Raw genomic sequence first — 21,343 nt, 5'->3', positions numbered from 1 at the left:
AGAGCATAATTTCAAATACAAAAATATAGCAACTAAGAACATCCACAGTGGAGAAGCAAAAGAATGTTTCAAAAGGCACAAAAATTGCAGAAGGACTTAGTCCAACTTCCTCTGCAAGTTTAACTGGCCTTTCAAAATCTTGTCTGAATCACAGAAAGATGTGTCCAAGTTTCACATCATTTCTCAAAAAAGAGATGAGAAATCTCAATGCAAATTTAACCAAATTTATTGAGCAAAAACACCTGGAAGAGAAAGAAACATGGACAGAGAAGCGTGGCAGAAGGGCTATAGGTTTAAATTAGGCTAGATAATCAGGCAGTAACTTCCACAGTAACTTCAGAGTTCAGGGGAATAGTATCCTTGCTGTATTAGACACTAGGAACTCCATTCCCTGCCCAATCCGAAAAATAGGGGAAAAAATCACCTCTAGTCTCAAAAATATGCTAGTACTAACACAAGGAGACCAAACCACTGTTTCCTATGCAACCGTGGGGGGAGCTGATATGCCAGCTGAGAGATAGATGCTCAAACCATAGTTAGAGGACTACATCTCTCCTGAGTGTGTATGTTCAAGCGATGGGACCGAGTCACACCAAGCTGCCTACCATTGCAAAGGCTGGAATGGGACATAGGGCAGAATTGATCATCAAAAAAGAACCCTTTGGTTTTTTTTAATTTTTGAAGTTTGATGCTGGGCCAGCATCCTTAAAAACAGCAATTCTCTTGTGATTCTAATACCGCACAATAAGAGGTCCAAAACTGCCTTGACTGTTACGGTATCGAGCCAAATTCTGTATTAGCTTTCTCTCTTCTGCAGTGGGATGGAAAAAAAAGGGCAAAGGCACATCCTGCTGAGTTGAATAGTTTAAATGTAATTATCAGACTGTGTTATGTTCGGTTTTCTTATAAATGGCACAGCTGTCCCATGGAGGTCAGTACATGGGAAACATGTTGGGAACGAGTGTGTAACTTGATCATGCAAAAATTTTAGAGCAACTAAGAAAAGGGAAGTTTTATTTTCAAAGCTATGTTCAGACTAATTCAGGCACAGATGCTGCAATAGCTGGAACTTTCTATTCTGCATTTCCATTGTTTGTGTGTCCACGCTCCTTTGCAAAAGCAGAGTCAGCTTCCTAAGTCAGGGAAAATGATTTCCAAAATAACTGCCCCTTGTCAGAACCCAGTCTTCTGGCTCACTAGAGATGATCAAGAGATTTCTTGATGTTGAAACAGATGAACTAAGGTCAGCGTCTGGTGGGATGACAGCACTACTCTGGCAATGTTGCTGAGGACTGTCTCCTTTTCCGCTGAGGAGATAATATGGTAAAAGTGAACAGATCTTCGCACACAGAAAGAACTTACCTGATTGACAAGCTACCTTTATGATTAACTTGATGTTAATCTTTCCACATAAGTTAATGCAGCCGCATAACAGGAGGCCAAAACATTTACAAACTGTCTTTGCATGGAAAAAAACCCATTGTCTAGATCTCCCATAAGCTCAGGCGGCCACATTTAAAAACCAAACCAAACCCCAAGCCCCTGCAGTAACCTGATTGAGACTCCTGCGCTAATCAAGACCAAATCTTACATGCCTTCTCATTGATCAGGTCATGTTTACAGAAGAGCTTTGCTCTCTAAATGGAAGTGTTAAAATATTTGAGCGATAACCGTTGTCAAGATCTGTAAAACAAATCAGTCGCATCAGATTTTATTAAGACAGGCTGCTATCTAGTTTTACTTATACAGTATTCAGTCAGTGAATAAATTTTTTATCATCTCTGCTTTTTGGCTAAGAACAAAAGGACTCTTGTACCAGTATTTGTTTACAAAGCAAAGAATTATATTGAATAATGAAACTCAGACTAACGACAGAGTTCCAATTTCTGTGCAATATGGCTCCATCGGTAATAACTACAATCAAGTCAGCAGAGTCAATCTTAACAGAATTCAAGGTTATAATGTGGCTACAGTGCGAATTGACAAACCTCTGCTTGAAGGACTTTAACTGAGTTAAAAGGCACAGTTATGTTCTGTGTACACTCCAAAAATATCTAACCACACAGGTACTGTGACTGGCTGACAGCTGCACCAGCGTTACACAGCAAACAAAGCTCCAAAACAGGCTTTTTGGAAACATGTTCATAGTCAAATTGCACAAAATCTTACATACTGTAATAACGCCAGCAGAGAAAGACATGGTAAATATATTTATCCTTGCTGTTATGCTCATTTTTGGAATTTTTTCTCTGGACAGGTTTACAAGATCTGCCAACACTCAGGGTTTAACGTGTAGTTTTTCAATCTGTGTTCTAGCTTGTTTGTTTTACAAATAGCTTGAGGGACAACTCTTCTTTACTAAAGAACCCCCCCCAAAAAACCCACTTGATTTTAAAGAAATGCATTTGTACATGAAAAGAATCAATTAATTTTATAAAAAAACCCACAAACTTGACACTTTTATAATGGTAGAACATCCAAGTAAGAAACATGCAAGTAAGTACAGGATAGCATTTCTTAAAGACATTCTAATACAATTTAAGCAGGAATTTCACCTTTTCTCAATTTCTGGATGTTTCATGTTAAGACATACACTGAAAATATTATGAACACTGTAAAAGTAAATGATAGACTAAAGAGTTACCTTGCCAAAAAGCAAAATTCACAGATTCAGCATGGCATGCAGAAATAGGTGGATGGTGACTGACCTAATAGCAAGACATGAAAAGAGGGGAAAAAAAAATAGGACATATTAACACTCGAACAGCCATTTTGGTTTGGGGTGGTTTTTTTGTTTTTCATTTTTCATTGAGGGTGGTGAGACACTGGAACAGGTTGCCCAGAGAAGCTGTGGATGCCTCATCCCTGGAAGTGTTCCAAGTCCAGGCTGGATGGGGCTTTGAGCAACCTGCTCTAGTGGGAGGTGTCCCTGCCCATGGCAGGGGGTTGGAACTCAATGATCTTTAAGGTCCCTTCCAACCCGAACCATTCTATGGTTCTGTGATTCATTCCTATATGACATTTATAAATTGGACATTTACTTTCCTTTTGCAGTTATGTCCTGAAGGGGGAGTCAGTGAGATTAATACGGTGCTGAGACCTACCAAGCCTTGAAAGAAATGGGAAGCACTTATTTTAAAAGGCCTGTGAATTTTGTTCATTGAGTGAGAATCTAACTGTATATTTTGTACCTTGTCTCTAATGTGATAATTATATTTATCCTTAGGGCCCCCTTAATATATTAACAGAAGCTGCACTTTAAGCACACAGACAAAAGTAAAAAAACCAAAGGGACAAATTCTTCTGTACAGTAAATACCCACAAACCCCTGACTATGAGGGAGGAGACAGCGATCAGCATCTCTGAGGGGGCCACGGGTGGAGATATCAAGCCATGAAATTCCATCAAGCAACCCCTACTATTGCAGTAGTGACACCTTAGGTGTTTCTAGTGCGAAACTCTCACCGCACACGCTGCATTTTATCAGCTTTGGGTAATTGCACATACACGAATTAGAGCAGCCACCAAAATAGCAAAGCGAGGACTGAGTAAATAAAGAAATATACAATGCAGACTATTCAAAGGGAATAGCAAATAATACCCTTCTGGGTGAACACGAGTAACAACTGACCAGGACCAACTCTTTGATGTGTAATGCCTACTCTTCTTTCGACAGACAACTTTCTTTTCAAGTCAAATTGCTATTTCTCACTATGAATTTAATTTCTTAACCACCTACAGGGCTCAAGTGTAGTTTTACTTTCTTCTTTGTTACTCATTTTGCAAATATGTTATCGAGCATTTTTCTGCAGACATCCAGTTATTTACTGAAGATCCTCTACTTGGTTTTAAAAAAAAAATAAAATAAATTACTAATTACTCTAAAATATGCCCTAATCCACCAAGACCAACACTCTCTCTCTCACATACCGCACTGAGATTAACCCCAGATGTCACTATAATTCATGGGTTAAACTTAGCTCTCACTTAAACTGTTATAATTCCAGAGTAAAGTCATGGGGTTAAGTGGAGTTACTCTAAACTCACTCTAGTAATAGAACAGAATCTCTGTTATTTTACAGATTTTGCCTATGCATTTAATGGATTACATGCTATCTGCATTAACAAGATATTTACTGTATGCATCTAAATGCTTGCACAAACAAGCAATAAACAACAGCTTCTGATGCAAAGAAAATATTTAATGCTTGCAAACTGCATGAAATTTCTTTCCTCCTATACTGCCCTCCCCTCCTAATATCCCTCCATCCCATACTATTACAGTAACTTTACCACTCTATAAACTCATGTCACATATTGCATGTATTAAAACAATAGTTAATAGCCCAAGCCCCTTCAAGTATTAAAATTCTTCTTTGGAAAAAGTAGCCTTTGTATTGATAAATCCAATATTCATGGGAAAATCTCTTCCTTTAATTCAATCTAACATTAAGCTTAGTACCAACTTTTATTCCCCACTGCAGCGGTCTAGACACGTCATCTCAGAACTGAAGTAACGCAGTGAAGAACCAGACCCATTACTTGAACTTTAAATTTGATTCTTGCTTTGACTATTTTGCACTTTTTTTTTTGCCCCTTATTTTTACTCTTGCCTGTGACATTTCCCGAGACTAAGGAAAGAAAACACAGCACTCCTTTTTGTCAGTTCTCACATGTAATGTACAAAATGTTGTATCTTCAAAGGTGGTCAAAACCACTTTTTGTTTCCTAAAGGAACCCCGTTCGAAGGCTTTTTTGGATCAAATTTCTAGGTTGTACACCCTTGCTTGCTGCACTTTTTGTATTTTTTTTTTATGTCTAGACAGAGTGAGACAGCTTTCCATCATTCTTACTCTGTGAGGCATCAGATTACTTAAGTTTTATCTCTTTTTAACATAGGTCGCAAGCTTAGCAATTTTGGTAACTTGGTTGGTTTAAATTTAATATTTTTCACCCATACTTAATAATTATTCTCCTATTGGGGAATTATTTTCAGAAACACTCAGACCTTGGTGTGTTGTATGCATCCTTCACCTACTAAGCTGTGGTACCAGAGTTGAAAGGCTTAGCCCACAAAGTATTTGGACAGGAAGGAGAAACATTCACAGTGCCATAGTAAATACTAGTGGTTGATTGACTTACACAAGGGAAATATTTGTGACAAAAGAAGACATTAAACAGCTGAAGATACAGTATTTGTAACGATCACACACAAAAGAAAATGACAAGAATGTGAATGCTTGTTGGAGCTGTGCTCAGATTTCAGCATGGGGAATGGCACTTTACTTAACCAAGTTATCTAGTTACTGCAGCAGGCAGCCTGCCAGCCTTTGCTTCCCGAGTGTCAGCTGCCGGTTGTCATGTTCCATCCCAGAGACAGCAGACTTTCCTCATAAAACAATTTCCTTCATTTATAATTCTGCATTGTCTCTTGAGTTTTGCTAGGCTCAGGTCATGTAAAGTAATTTTGTATTTCTCTCAATTCCAGAGGATACCAGCCACGCGTTTAGAATTAAGCAGTGTATCAAGTAGCAAATCTAAGGGTTGCAGCATACAGTACCTGTTCCGCAAAGAACTGGAAACCCTTATCTTCACGAATACATTCATAGGTTTCTCCAAGCACAGGATTAAATGGCTTACTTCCAGCTCGGTAGTAACTGGATGCATATGCAGAGACTGCAAATGCAGCTATATACACCTGGGAACAACAGATGTGGAATTTTGGTTAATTAATTTATCACAGCCACGCACAATTTTTGCTACACATTTTTATTTGACAGAAGGAAAAAAAAAAAAAAGTTTCTTATCCTGACATCAGATTCTGTCTTTTTCCCCATCATTTGCAGACTACAAACACGAATGCCTCCTGCAAGTTAAGCACTAGCTCACACATTAGAAAATTACTCAATCTTCAGAGAGTCATTTGATGGTTCAGGGATGGAGTTATTAGGGTCAAACACTACAAATTTCATCAACTGAAAACAGCATTTGTGAAAACTGTCTGAAATAGCTTAGCATTCTGCCACACAGGTCAAAGCAGTAACCTTAAAAATCACAGTTAGATTTTGTGTTATATCTGGCTTTTATAGTTATGGTCTGCGATTGTACGGATTTTCTAAACTTGGCACAGGAAGTATTGGATGAGTTTTCACCAACTTTGGTATTTCTAATGCACTTTGAATTTAATTGCCTTTTACCTACTGTGTGCTATTACCTAATCGTGAAACTGTTTTTGATTATGATTGAGACACAGGTAATTCTTCCAAATTTTTGCAGTCAACTTAAGCATAATTCCTCCTAAACCGGAGGAATTAGAATTGGGGTTGCTCAATTCAGGTCTCTTTTGTACCATTCTTCTCCCTTTTCATTCCCTTTTCCTCATCTTGTGAAAGTGTAGATGCTCTCGTTTCACAATTTCAGAAACTGAATCCACTTCAGAATGGCCCTTCTATGAACTATTACAATTACTATGCAACAGCCAGCATTAATCTTGCCTCAGAAATTTCTCAAAGGCAAAGAATATTCCATTCTGAGGTAATTGCCAGATGCTTGGGTGTGGGAAGGAGGGGAAAAAGGTTCTTCTCACTCCCATATGAGCAACTACTGCTCATTTCCTTTTCCTTTTAACACATGTTCTCAAGAGAACAAAAAAAAGCTATGCACCTAAAACCCCCATTAATAGCCACATCCTCTGTCCTGAGAACAGACATTAAATTGTAACCCTTGCAGAGTGTCAGAATGGAGCAAGAGGCTTTTCAAACAGTATTTTTAACACGACTACTTACATTCATTAATAACCTAATTTTAAGATAAATACATTGAGTTGCAAATGCTTAATTCAATTTAAGGGACAATCTATAGCTTCCATATAAGAGAATTTAGAGAGCTTTTAATCCCTTATTTATGGGCTTACATATTAAGTAGCTCTTGTGCACCTGGAAGCGGAACACCTGAAAGGCATTTTTCTCTTGTTCTTTTGCCAAATGCTGAATTCAGGGCTCTGCACCAGCAGAAGATGACACCGTTATGGTACTCAACATACCTTCATAGTGCCTGGTTTTGAGATCCTGAACATTTTGGATCAACCCCAAAACTTCACAAAACCAGTTAATAAAACAAATGGAGCTCATGTAGTTAATCTAAAGATGTCACAATAGTGTAGGGCTGGAAGATCCAGCACCTTCTACGTGCAAATGTGTTACTAGATTAGCCACCCTTAAAAAAAGATCTATTGTATTTTTCATGCTCAAGAGGGATGTTTACTAGTTCAATGACCCCCTTCCCTTTTTGCTGTAAATTTTTAATCTTACAGAGTAAGAGCTGCAAAACAGAACTAAGCTACAGCAAAGTACTTGAGGAGACAGAATTCCTGATAAAGAAACAGAAATTATGCAGAACAGTCAAAAATAGGGGGTACGTAAAGATATAAAGACACACGTTCGTAGAGTCTGCATTTCTCAGCTGGTTGAGAAAAAGAAAAATGGAACAGAACGTCTTCAGTTCTTTGGCAGATTGTTTTTGTATTTATTCTAATCATATTAAATGTTACTAAGTATTTGGAATAACAGATTTACCATCCGTTCAAATGGGTTATGTGTATGCGCTGCTTTATCTAGTAGTTCACTGTACTCCAGCTCCTCGCAGAGACGCTGAAGGGTGTTAAGTGGCTCATTTAATTCAACAGGCATGGCCACTTTGGAGAGATCCTTTCCTATATTATTTCTCAGGATATTCCAGAGGCTGATGTTACTCGTATTAGGACACGGAGCTGGTAAACACGTTCTTCGTTTAGAATTGCATCCGATTCCACTTTCAGAAATACAGTCTGAAAAGGAAGGAAGTGGCAGAACAAGTCAATTCACTGTTTACTTAGTTTCATCCCCTTTGCAAACATACATTAAAATGCAACCATCTTTTTTTTCCGTAAAAAATTCCTTCCACCCTCACAATTCATTCAAGTATTTCACTTGTGGTTTAAAGATAGCCTGTTACAAAAATGATGAAATTAAGAACAAGGTTTTAATTTCTGTATGTTATCTGAGGTAAATGTCAGGAAAAAAAAGTTCCTTCACCTTAAATGCTGTAAGAAAGGCTCACGCTTCCCGCTGATTTTGAATGTGTGAATATTACAACTATTTTACTTGTAACAGAGACGGATTCCTATCTGTTTAAGGGACATAAAACCTCCCTCCTTGACAGAGCTTCAATTAAGTTGACACTTCTGAGAAGGCAAGGCGGAACTTACAGATCCAAGCTTAATAACAACTCCTACCTATTTTTTCCTACTTTTTTGAATACTCCTACCAGGGAAATTTACTTCACATTCACATGCAGGCTTTTCCACAGCGCTCCCCGTAATGCTTAGCATTTAAAAAAAATTAGTGATAGCTTTTACATGCAGCCATATGTTGGTGGAGAAATGGCCTGTTTTAAAGGTGGAAAAGCTGAAGCAACTGTGGAGCTATGGGTTTCCTGGAGATTTTAAAAAAAGAACTCATGTCAAGAGTCCTTCACATGAATATCCGAGGCCTGTGTTGCAATGTCAAAGCAATTGGAACAGGATAAATAGTTCTAAGTGCACCATGAAATGATGTGTGGCAGGATCAAAATAGAGTTACAAGCTTCTGCAACAGGCACTAGTCTAAAGTGATTACATTGCTAAGCTGTACATCAATCTCACCTCAGAGAGGAATACGGTTGCCACTACAAGAACATATTTTATCTTTGCATGTCCTTGGAAGCACTAGGAAGCTCTTACCCTAGAATCATGTCTCCATTTGGAGACATTTAGGTATAGCCCCAGTCTGTCAACCCCTGTCCGCATCCGGGTTTCCTCACACAGCTTTGTCTTAGAGGAATTAAAACAGCACTGGGCAGCATGTCTTTCCTGTGCTGCACGTGCCCAAAGAATCACTGCCCTTAAATGCACTATTTCAACCAGAATTTCCTCTGCTGGTCCACTGACACAAGCATGATATCAGCAGTGCTTCCAACAGTGACGAAGAACAGATAACTCTAAGGGCTAACTCTCCGTCACTGCTATGTATGCCAGCCCATGCCTCAGATGGAGGATTTCAAGTGCAATCAGCAGCCTCAAAGTTTTAAGGAAGAAGTTTCCATCTTTCCTGCCACTCACAAGCTAGAAGTCTTAGTATCTCATATGACCGAGCTGCTGTAACAAGGACGGGTGAACTATTTGCACTCTACTGCCTATCTCTTTCTTTTTGCATAAAACTGGCATATGCACTATGAACCAAAAAATCTACCAGAAACAATCATACTGTTAAGAGTTAAGAGGTTGGCTCCTGTACTTCCCTCTTGAAATAGTTTATTTAATACCAGAAGAGGCCAAAAAGAAGGATGTTCCTGTAGATTCCTCAGAAATGAGGGGATATCTGGAGAGGAGGGAGGCAAATGCTAAAAACTTGTCCTTGTTCAAAAGGGCTCTCTGAAATGGGATTTGGCTATGTCCTTTGACAGCTTCTGATTAAAAGCAGAATACTGATTGACTGGACTACATATTCTGGACCAGTCCATTAACGGGGGTAAACTGGTGACAAAACTAAGTAGAGAAACAACTAAGATATTCAGACACCAAATTTTCTATATAGTGAAGTTTGACCATCCTCCATGAAAAGAAAAACCCGTGCAGTTCTGGTTTGCAAGAGATGTGACAAATGGCCTGCAAGAATACTGAAGGAGATTAAGATGTCTGGCCTCCAGCTAGACTCAGTGACTTGTAAGGCCAGACTGGACCATTATCATCATTTGGTCTGACCTTCTACATTACAGTGGTCAGAGGATTTTATCATAATCCCACAATTTATGGTTCAGCTAAAGCCCTGTAGGAAAAAAACATCCAGTTTGCTATTAACGGGAGCGGCAGCCTGCCCAAAGCACAGAAATAACAGGTACCAGAGAAGCACGTGGAGGTGCTGCTAACTCGGAAGAGCTTCAGTGTTACAAAAACATGAACAGCCAGACTAGTACAGTTTTCTAAGCTCCAGATCACGAGATAAACCAATCTGTACTATTTCCTATCTTTCAAAAAAAAAAAAAAAAAAATCTTTATTTTTAAACAGTTACAGAATACAACAGATCTCCAGGCATATCAAACCACACGAGTTCATAGAGATCCACTGGTCCTTGGAGATGATCAGGAAACAGCTGCTAGTAAGAAACCACTGTTCAGCATTTTTGAAGATAAAAATATATTGATAGAGCGGGAAGAACATTGTGGTTAGCTGAAAAGAGCTGAAGGCACAAAGCCAATTAGTTTGTTATGACCAGTTCTTCTCCCTCTTTTTTTGATTCTGTCTCTAATTAGCATGACAATTAAATAAGCATATGTACTAACAAGACTATCATGATAAAACATGCAAAAAAGAAATCCTTATGATCATACACCAGGCCTGCCACTGTGTAATTATTCTCACGTTTAAACACCGAGTTCTGCTAAAAACAACAGAACTGTGCGGTTGCTAAACTGCAGACTGAAAAAACAAAGTGACAAGAAAAAAAAAATTACTTTTTGGAAAAAAGAAAGCAGCTAGGCCTTGCTACTTTGAAAAATCCTTGGCCATGAAAGGAACTGAAAAGGAGTGGGAGTTGCACAAAAGAAGCCAAGAAAATAGGTGTTTCTCTGCTGATGCAGAGCCACCATCCTGCTTGCTCAACGGTGCCCAGGCCCTGTTAATCAGATTAGCCAGAATGCTCTGTTCTAAACAAATCTGAGGCTGTAAGAGAAAAAAAATCGCAGGCTGTTCACATCTCAAAACCTGTAATAACAAATTTTTTCTAGTAAGATAATTAAAAAATAATCCCAAACAAAAAGAAACAAGGAAAATTCTCAAAATATTGTATAATACAACACTGAACTTACCTAAAGTTTGTCTTTCATTCTCTATGTCATTGCTTAAGTTATCTTCTGAGGCATTATCACTGATATCACTTACATATGAGTCATCATCCGATACCTGAGTGTGGGGTGGAGAAATAAGCAAGATACATCACTCACTAAAATAACCCCATATGCACATAAAAACTGTTACGTTCCACTACAATTCTTGTTTTAGTAGATTTGAACTGTTTAAGCTGTGTTTCAGTATTACAGGAAAGTACTAAGAAGTCCTAAGAAGACATAACTGAGTTTGGAAAAGATTAACATCATTGAAAATTCAACTATTCTTTTAGTGGAGACACGCTTCATCTTCTTGACCCCACAGCTAAGGCAGCCTTCCTCATATCAAAAGCCAAGGTTTTTATAGAGTTTGAGAGAGGTGACAATATGAGCTATTAAGTTTCAATATGCAGGACATCAGCATCAAGGTACCTGCAAGTACCACAAGGACAGGTATGAATATATATTTCCATGATACAATTTCTTAAGCACCTGTATAATGACTCAAGGCAGACAGTACAATACACGCAGTATGTGCATACCAGCTACCTAATTGCTATTTGTCTCAATGTGTGTATAAGACTTCTCCAGAATAATTGTTACATTTTACTGTGAAGAGACAATGATAACGAATAAATACATGGAGCATGTTAATTTCTAAATGTTTTGACAATTTTCATTTTCTGGCAGTCATCTGATGTGCCAGATGACTCAGAAAGACTACACATCAAGTAGCAGCTAAGAAACTACATCAGAGTGATGTCAATCTGAATGCTCAGACCTCATTTTCTGAAGAGCTAGCAGACAGCAGGACTTCCTGTGCATCAAAAAATTCCGTGAGAGAGTCAGCTATAGACAGTCTGCTTTCATTGGAGACCTGGTGGACCAGACCTCTGCTTTCTTCTCTTGAATTTTCCTGTTTCAAAGAAATAAGAAGTTTTGAGAGGAGAAAAGAGAAGTACCACAAATCCCATTCCTGCATGCAATTCCACAGTCACATAACCTGAAGGGCTGTAAAACACAGGGAGAAGATTGCACGTGCTCCCCTCCAATTTGGTGAAAGGTAGCATGTGTTTCAAAGAGGGATTTAAAACCAAATTTAAACAGACAAAAGAGAAGAAGAAAAAAGGAAGGAAAAAAGCAATGCATATTCAGTAAATCAGTTATGGTGCTGCATGTACATTTTCCTCCAAAAAAAATAAAGTCAAAATGCTTTGATATTTGATTGATTTAGCCAGATATACACATGTGTATCATCAAAAAGCAAAACTCTAATCTCTTTACATTACATCCCAGATTCACATTCCCTTCTGATCTTAGCAAACGAATTAGTCTTCTCCCAAGTCTTGTTTAATGCAAAGCCTGTGGTGCGGTGGCATACAAAATTCAGGGGGGCAAAGTTGCCTTCTGTATAATAGCAATGCTTTCCCGGTTCTCTCTCCTCACTAGGTAATTTTCTATGCTGTGCTTTGGAAAGCTTTCCTTCATATCCACACCTGAGTCAGCTCCACGTAAACCAAACCCAACATATTATCAAAGCCACGTAGATGACATTGCTTTTGCTGCTGCAGGCATGTTCAACAGCCACAGAGATTTTGGTAACTCCTCACGTGGAAGCTCTACAGATCGGTGGTGTAAGCAGAGTTCCAAAAGGTGGCCTAGCAAAGGTGGGGCGATCAGGGAGACTTGGTTCATTCTGTGGATGTAGTAAAGAAGTAGGAGAACATTGTGCACTATTGTTTTCCCTTGTAACTCCATCAACACTAAGGAAAAGGGCTGGCTGGCCCAAAGCAGTGCATTAGCTGCTCTCAAGCTTTTCTTCAGGAGATGCTTTACTAACTGACCGCCCTATCATGATTTTGCAGGAATTGTAGTCTTTTACTTTCGGAACAACATAAGGAATAATCTGACAAGCCTATAATCAAATTGATAAATCTTCTTTCAAAGCTTTTCTGCCAGTAGATTTTATTATAGTATGGAATGTTATTCAGTACGTGCAGATAATGGTGACATCGTAACAAACCAAACTGTTATCAAACAATAGACTTTTAAAAAAAAAATAAAAAAATAGTTCTGATACAGCAGTGAGAAAAGAGGAAACCTCAACGTTGTCTCTTCTAGGGGCAGGCAGGTAGACTAGCCTACAAGTTAAAAAAAAAATCACACACGCGAAAGTATTGCTACGGGGATTGTTTCCAATACTACTTTGAATCTGAAAACGAAAGTGTGCAGGACTTGCTCATAAAAGAACAGCAGGTTTTTACATTTATCACGAGAGTTTCAGGTTGTCTTCTTTCATGGTCCCACTCTGGCATGATAAACTACAACATAAACTGCCCAATAGAAAAGGTAAACTCTAACCTACCACAGCACCTGATGCATCATTTAGAGCCAAGTTTTGTGCAGTGGCTCTGTCTTCCTATGGGGCAGCGCTACTGTATCATAGTCCTCAGACAAATCTAAAACAAAACTTCTCCAGTGTAAGTCATTTCATCCTTAAGCTCCATCCCAAACTGTGCCAGAGGGAATTTTTGAATAAAACCTCCAAAGGACCTTTTGAAGCTATTTTTGTCGTGTGTGTGTGTGTAGTGCATAGAAAAAGTTTCAGGAAATAATCCGTCGACATTGCAAGGACCTCCACTAAATATAAAAATAAAGAACTGAAATTAAAAATCAATGCATTAATGCTTGTCTGGATAGCAGTTTAAGTGCTGTTCAAATTCTCATGGGATTAAAAGCAAAAGGCATTAGAATGATAAACTGATCAATTTTGAAGAAAAAAACCCCAACAAAACGAACTGCTAAATATGACCAAAACACAGCTCTACGAAAACAGAACTAAACCAGAAGTGAGCAGACGGAATGACTAAACTGTCATTAAAAATAAAAGGAAATAATAAGTTATATAAAACCCCCACCATTACATGCACTCAAGTTCTAATAAAAGATTTATACTACAAGCACAGCAGAAGTTTCTGTATGAGTTCACATTTAGAAAAATCCATCAGAACTAACACAGTTCTTGCTTCCCTCACTAGCACCATTAGCACCTAGATCCTATGACCTATAAACGCACCATATTCACATGCATTCTGCAGCAAGCCAAAAAACTGCCTGAACACCAGTACGTCTCAAACTGGCTAAGTGGATATGTAGAAGACTCCCTGGCTTCACACAAAGAAAATGAAACGGCTGAAAGGGCTCTTGTGTATCTCATTTCTTTGATCCTTTCATGGAAATGCCTGACAGTTGTTCTAAACCTTATAGGAGCCACGCTGGTAGCCAGCGTTCTGGGCTAACAATATTTATAGACAGGCAACAGAAAGAACTACAGAACTTGAAAGTTAACAAGGGAATAAGGGGGAGAGAAACAGTAGCATGAGGGGAACATGGCAGCAGCTCTGTTCATGCTGAACGGGAAGCAGGCAGGAGGCGAGGGAGACCACCAGGAACCAGTAGCAAAACAGCGATGGAAGTGTGCTCAGGGAAACTGCTCACAAGGAAAGTCTTTGAAATCAAATATTACACAATGCATCATCAGAAATGACTCATAACCATGACAGCGGACTTATTTTGCTAACACAATACACCATAGGGAAGACACGAAGAACACAACAAGATGCAGCTATACAGCACTGTCTAGATATAGGGGCTTGAGGGACAGACATCACTGAAAGAGGAAATCCATACCCACCTTCACCAAATCTGGACTTGATTTTGCATTAGATGCTGAATCAAGGATCATAGATTCGGCATGTATTCTGCGTAACCGGTCTTTAAGATCTGTGTTTTGTGCTATTGCCTGGAATATTTAACAAAAATATTGGGGATATAAAGTTCTCTCAACTAACTTGAAAGTGGCTTTATTGTGTAAAAAGGGCTGAAGAGTATTTAAAGTGCAATATGAAACACCATCATCACATGACTTTTTACTGGTTCAGCAAATCATTTATTGTAAATGCTTCAAACCTTGTTCATTATCTCCCAAAACTATTCTTCTTAGTCTGAAGGAGAATCACATAAATGGAGGAAAAAAAGCCAAAGATGGCAGGTATATTTCAAGTTACCAGGTTTTGCAGGCTGATTTAATAAGTTATAAATCAATTTTGTGCATCTTCTGTCTTTTCAAGCTCCCCTATCTCCAACCTAACATCTCTCAACATTCAATTTTCTCATCAGCCATATACTGATAGTTCCCTTTGCTTTCTACTGACAGAGAAATAAGACTTAAATTCAAACAGGTACAGGCACGATTTGTGTCCTATCAGCTTATAATGGCAATGATAAGAATAAAAAGCCTCTACTGCAAACTCATGTTTGTTACACGTTATTTACTCATGCTGGGTGCATCTGATGGACACGTGTCAGGTAGAGCAGACTTGCAGGAAGTGAATGCAACCCTTCCTGCAATGAAAATACCTCTGAAAAGAAAGATTGGCTTACTAATTTTGGAACAATACTGAATACTTACTGCCCATTTTAGTGATCTGAATCAATACTAGGATGTGGAGAACCCTGCTGTTTACACATCTGCTTCTGATCTTGACAGTAATTTTTGCTGGAAATAGTCTTTAGGGCAGGAAAGACAGTAAGATTGAAGTGATGATGGAGAGGAGAAAGTAATTTCTGGCTTTACATACATGTGGTCTGAATTTGCCATAGAGCCATATAGCACTTCCATGTCAAATGTTCAAGTGGACAGCATTCTGTTATACCCACAACATCAAATAAGTGCAAAAAAGAAATTACACAGTTTTCCTGAAATAGTATCCTCCAATTTTCAATGTTTGCTACCAAGTGTTTTCTTCTTTCTATTGTCTTCTTCCTCCCCCAAAAATAAAAATATTATACTTTTCCCTATTCTGTATTTGCTTTTCTTACACTGTGTGTAGGTCAAGGATACAATCTCAATGAGGGAGAAGCAGAGGCAAAGATGCTAATTTTGTGGTATTTTATCCACTTTAAATAATCCACTTTAAATTTTTTTCCCCTGCCAGGCTGATGAGAGCAAAACAGGCTGAAGTCTAATAGCTTCCAACCTGTGAGTCTGAGTTTTTGTTCCTCACGTACAGAAAACAAACTGAAATGAACAACAACAAACACTAAATCAAAGTCATCAACACAGGACTCTGCAAGGAAGTCTTAGAAATATGACAAGTTTATCATATCTGTGCTTCCATATGTCATCAAAGGAAGCTTATTCCTTTCTCCTACAGGATCTCTGCTGTACAGGGTGAGAAAATTTCTGTTGGCATCATGGCTTTACAGATCTACAGACTAAGAATAGCTCTCACTGGTGTTAACCTCTGTTGAAACTGCCAAGATGACTTCCTAATGGGCTACAAAAGGCTTATTATCAGATAAGACCTAAAAGGATGACTTTCAGAAGCTATTTAGAGGATCAAGATGGACAACAGAATTTCATTGCTTAGAAAAAATATTTCATGCTAAGCCGAGTGTTCACTGAGTTCAGAAATTTTAAAACAGATTTTATGATATGAAATGGTAGGCAAATAGCACTGGAAAAATAAGTGTCACCTATTCAAATATCACAAGTGGAACGTCTGAAAACCGAAAAAAAAAAAGAAATGCAAGCGAGTGAGTATAGTTATTATGCAACATGTTTCAGCTTTCTCTAAATGCTATGAAGACATCACGGCCCCTAAAGGTCTAGGCAAAGAGGCACGTTACTTAAAAACCTATAACCATATGCAGCTTTTGTAAAGCAAAGTGAAATTTTCATGCTGAAATAATTTTAAGATGATCTGTATCACATTTTTCAATGCCAGAGAGTCTTCCCTGCCTCTGATTTGGAATTTGCAACAAACACTGAAATTTTAACACCATAGCAGTGATGGCCCTCCTGACTCTGAAATCAGATCGCTGTGTGGTTGATCGTGTCACGTTCAAACGTGACAAACCTGAAAGTTCTGGTCTCAACCAGTTACAGAAAGCACACCAATTAAAATCCCCAACTTTTTAAACAGCACAATCTTTTGTCATTTAGAACTCTGCCCTAACAGCTCCGTTGCTGCTTTTAGACGACTAACAGATAATTAAGGTTTGAAGTCAATATAAACAAGTTTTACTTGAATTTGCTTTGCAGCGTCTTGGTGCAGCATGGTGAAGCTCTAGTGCAGTAGAAGGGACAGCTGAGTGCTCTCAGCCACTCTCACCTTTCTTTTATGCCAAGTCATACAGTGAATACTTGAGTGCTGTTTAAAGAAAAGGAGAAGAAAGCCCACAACGTTCCAGAACTGAGTGAATAAACAGTGAATGTTTCAAGAGAAAGCAGGCTTAACACCTCAGAGCAGCCCTCTGATTCTTAACATCAAATGATACAGATTACGCTATATACTTAATCTATCAAAATTCAGTGATTTCACAATACCTTGAACATTTAGGAAAGAGTATTTGAAAAACACCACATAAAATACTATAATTCAATACTGCAAATTCTAGCAACAGATACCAAAGAAACTGAAATGAACTACTATTAAATTTAAAAGTAGTATCTGCTGACGATAGAGCTTGCTGAAGTTCAGCATGTCACTTACGGATGTTAAGGCATTCTTCAAGCCAACTATCTGTGCAGATGGAGACGAGGATGCATCATGCTCCAGCATCTGCTTCAGCTTTTCTCTCTCTGTAGATAGGGTGCTGAAAGCTGACCTCAAGGTGAAGTAAACTGGAACCATTTTGTAAAAAGTGACAGTTAAAAACAGCTACCAATTGTATACATATCAATTATGTAAAACTTCAATGAAACATCATTTATGGTGACAGAAACAAGAATTTAGGTTGAGAAATCCAGGGTGGGTTACTAAAAACAAGTAGTATTAATCAAGGTTATAGGGCAGATTTTTTAGTAGGAGAAATGTTTATGGTGAATGCTACCGTGTTGACTATATTAGCCACAGTCAAAATTACTCTGATTATTTGTGACAGATGGCAACAAAGCTAACTAACCACATCTGCTCTTCACTTGCTTTTGTTCCCCAATTAGCTTGAATCTTCAGATGGTCATGACTCTATTCCACATTCCTTTAAGAATTCCAGTGGGGGAGAAGAAAAGAGGGAAGAAAAAAAAATGAAATAGAAAAAAAAATACCAAAAAAACAGCTACAGGGTTAGTAGTTTCCCAATAAGCAAGTCAACCGTGCTGTTGAGTTTTGTTATCTCTTTCTGGGATAAAGAAATTTCAGCTTGTTAGATGATTTAGTGACTCGAAGGATCAGATCCTGAATATTGTGCATGTTACGCTGCTACTTCTATTCCTTCCTGAGCCAGTATCACCAGCCTGAAACATTTAAATCATAAAACAGACCATGCAATTTAAAAATCACTACATTTTTAAAGGGGAAAGACACTTTCCTTATTTTTTTTCCTTTTAAGACATTTAATCTTTAACCACAAGGAATAAAAATTTATTTGAGATTTGTTTATATAGGATTTCAACATTCATCTAACTGGAGAATTACAGGATTTCTGAGGGCCTAATAAATCCTTGTAATACAGTCATGAGAACTGCCAATGCAAAAACATATCCATTTCCAGGGAAATGGTGACAGAAAATCTGAGCATGGATGCATGGAAAGGACAAAGAACAAGAAATCTCTGATACCTCTCCTAATCATCCACTCTGAGTTAACCTGAATCATCATCACTTCATCGAGTATTTGTTGTAATGTAATTTACTCTTCTAAGAAAATATTCTTAAGGTATATTTCAACACTGCAAACCATTACCAAAGCTAATTCTCATACTTAAACCTATTTGAAGAAATCTTCAACAGTATCACAGGGGGCAACGAGGAAGATATATCCACTATGATCTATTTTGTTAGCCTTTCATAAGCGGAACACATGACCAGAATCTTCAGTGACCTTTAATAACATTTAATAAATTGTATTCTAACTTAAATTTCCAAGAATTATTACATAGTAAAGTACTGATGTTACATTTTATTTAATTTGTATCAAAACCTAAGGCAATAGTTTTCTTCGCTACCCTTTTTTGGAAGGGGTGTGGTATAAAGCAACTTGGGGAAAAAAATTCTTTGTACTCATAATAAAATGATACTGTATTAAATAGTACCAAGTCAACTGTCCCCTCAAATTCACGGGTCAATCTAACCAAAATTTCCAACATGGACATTTCAGGTAATATGATCTTGAGTAGGTAATTTCTTTGCTCTACTTAATAGCAACTTTTCCAACTGCACCCCATCCCCACTTCTCTTCTTTTGGAAGCGCACATCAGTTTTGACTACAATTGACTTTATAAAGTTTACTACTTCAATACATTCCTTACATAACGAAATCAAGATACATCAGCACTAGAGGGGAAAAACAAGCAAAGAATGCTTATTGATAACATCAACCATTATTTTGTGCAAAAGGAGAGAAAGCCAATACTTCCACAAGTCTTTCAGACGTAAATGCTTAAGTGCCTTCCTCACCAAGATCATTTAAACAATAAAAATGTTTCTGGTGCGAGGGTGATGGAGCAAAGGACTGCTAATGAAAAAGGATTTTGAGAGAAGAAACATTTCTAGTCAAGCTGCCCCTCTGGCTGCTTTACATGATTTTACTCTTCTGTATTCACTAAAAATAGGTTACTACCATAGCAACCCTTGCATCACCAACAAATGTTAACTCGGAAATACAGCGAAGCATATCGAATATACAAACATACATGTGCTCATATACACACATATGCAAACACAAGAGTATAATCAGCTGTTGTATTTTTAGCAACTGACTTTAGGATTATTTTTTGGGGCGAAAAAAATGCAATCTAGGTTTTTAGCACATAAAACAAAGGACTGACCCTTATTAAATAAAAAAATTTTAAAATGTGATGATTAAGCCACTTTTTTCAAATGACTCAAGATCTCAACATTTGCAATTCCTCAAGGGAATTAAAGGAAGGGAGGGCAATTTCTGATTTTTTCTGAACATTAAACAGGGAGCATTCTCAGAAGTCGCATCATTATTTAAATTGTGATGATATAAAATCATATACGAAAGAGAATTTCACTACCTTTATGTGCAATGTGAAATAAGTCTTCTTGCATTTTAGTAAATTCTGATGATGTTTCAGAGCCATCGGAGTAATTTTTCTCCTCTACAAAATCTATTGTAGATAAGTTCGGATTGGAAGCATGCAGTCTCATGGGGGCAGAGAATACTGAAGGCACCTGTAAGGAGAACAGCCATTTGTGACGTTTTTACAAACTGTAAAAAAAAATTTTGTTTTATTGTACCCACCTGGGTTACATGTTGAAGACACCAAAAATGGGAAAACTACTGTCAACTACCAATAGGCTTGGAATAGATGACACCTGGCAAATGAAACCATAGATATAACTTTGCCCAAGATATCTAATTGGAGATTTGGCAAAACGCCAAGAAACAAGTCTATTGAGAGCTGTAGCATATGCTATACTATTTTTTCCCACTTTTAAATATCTAATGGTCTCGGGATGCAAATGTGTACAAAACTATCTGGAGAATTTGCAAAAATCTGTACTGATAAAAAAAACTCAACACCACAATAACCCCTCAAATTGGAGGAAAATTTAAAACATGGGTAATAAACAGGGCCAGTCTCCTGAAGGTAACAGCACAGATCCTATTGCAGTTATCGACGACAACATATTTGTGTTTGATATATTACCACTTACAATGAGCTAGCACAAGACACTGCTTAGAAAGGATTCATACTTCCTGAACTGGTCACACTAAGAAGTGACCAATAACTAAGATCTGGAGAAAGATGGGCACTGAAAGGACTGGTTACCTGTAACGTTCCTTTAGCCTCTTTCCCAACAACTCTGGATCGCCACCTCCTGTGTGTTCTCTTTTCCTTCTTCGGGCTTTCAAAAGGTCCAACCTTTTAACAACACACAGGACAAAAATAATACAGATTGACATAAACCTAAGAAGAAATACCTTGATCCTTTAGGATTTGGGGTTGTTTTTTGGAATTGCAAGGGAAAAACTTTTTTGGTTTTGTTTTTTAAACAACAAACCTGCATAGCATTTATAGCAGGCGCTGAGTATGTCCTGTGAAGAACATCCATGCTCTGTAACAGCTGGTTCATTTCCACTAAATACGTGTGACAGTTGGAGAGGTCTGTTTTGAACAAGAGAATATTTTCAGTTGCCCTGAAGTAACAGACACCCAGTAAGTTTTTTTCTTTCTGGTTAGTCTTCTTTTGATTGCACCTAACTTAAGTTATTCATTGACTAAAAGCACATAATTAGACAACTGGATAAAAACCATCTATCCTTCTATCTTCAAGTTCAAATTCAAAATATTGAAATGCATCTATATGGTATGTATAATGATAATATTTTATCCTAGTTGGTTGCAGAAAAATGAGAATAATGTGAGAATTACTGCAGTCTGGGACGAGTCGGAGCTCCTCATGGTGAG

At 37.9% G+C, this 21,343-nt stretch overlaps 1 protein-coding gene across 2 annotated transcripts in view; it reads right to left on the bottom strand.

The window, feature by feature from the left end:
* OSBPL3 (oxysterol binding protein like 3) overlaps window positions 1-21,343 on the bottom strand; it is a 44,148-nt gene that overhangs the window by 7,259 nt on the left and 15,546 nt on the right. Inside the window, exons 7-16 of one of the 2 annotated variants that reach the window (XM_074150169.1) lie at window positions 20,937-21,040; window positions 20,705-20,797; window positions 19,946-20,102; window positions 17,458-17,588; window positions 14,595-14,702; window positions 11,682-11,816; window positions 10,883-10,976; window positions 7,575-7,825; window positions 5,561-5,698; window positions 2,645-2,708 (exon numbers count right to left, since the gene is read on the bottom strand). In XM_074150169.1, the coding sequence (XP_074006270.1) occupies window positions 2,645-2,708; window positions 5,561-5,698; window positions 7,575-7,825; window positions 10,883-10,976; window positions 11,682-11,816; window positions 14,595-14,702; window positions 17,458-17,588; window positions 19,946-20,102; window positions 20,705-20,797; window positions 20,937-21,040 (1,275 nt within the window). The remainder of the gene's footprint in view (window positions 1-2,644; window positions 2,709-5,560; window positions 5,699-7,574; window positions 7,826-10,882; window positions 10,977-11,681; window positions 11,817-14,594; window positions 14,703-17,457; window positions 17,589-19,945; window positions 20,103-20,704; window positions 20,798-20,936; window positions 21,041-21,343) is intronic. The other variant, XM_074150170.1, reaches the window with a different exon arrangement.

Source organism: Numenius arquata, chromosome 7 (genome assembly GCF_964106895.1).
Source record: "Numenius arquata chromosome 7, bNumArq3.hap1.1, whole genome shotgun sequence".
NCBI lineage: Eukaryota > Metazoa > Chordata > Aves > Charadriiformes > Scolopacidae > Numenius > Numenius arquata.
The sequence above is the reverse complement of the archived record's forward strand: the minus strand, read 5'-3'. Positions and strand labels throughout refer to the sequence as shown.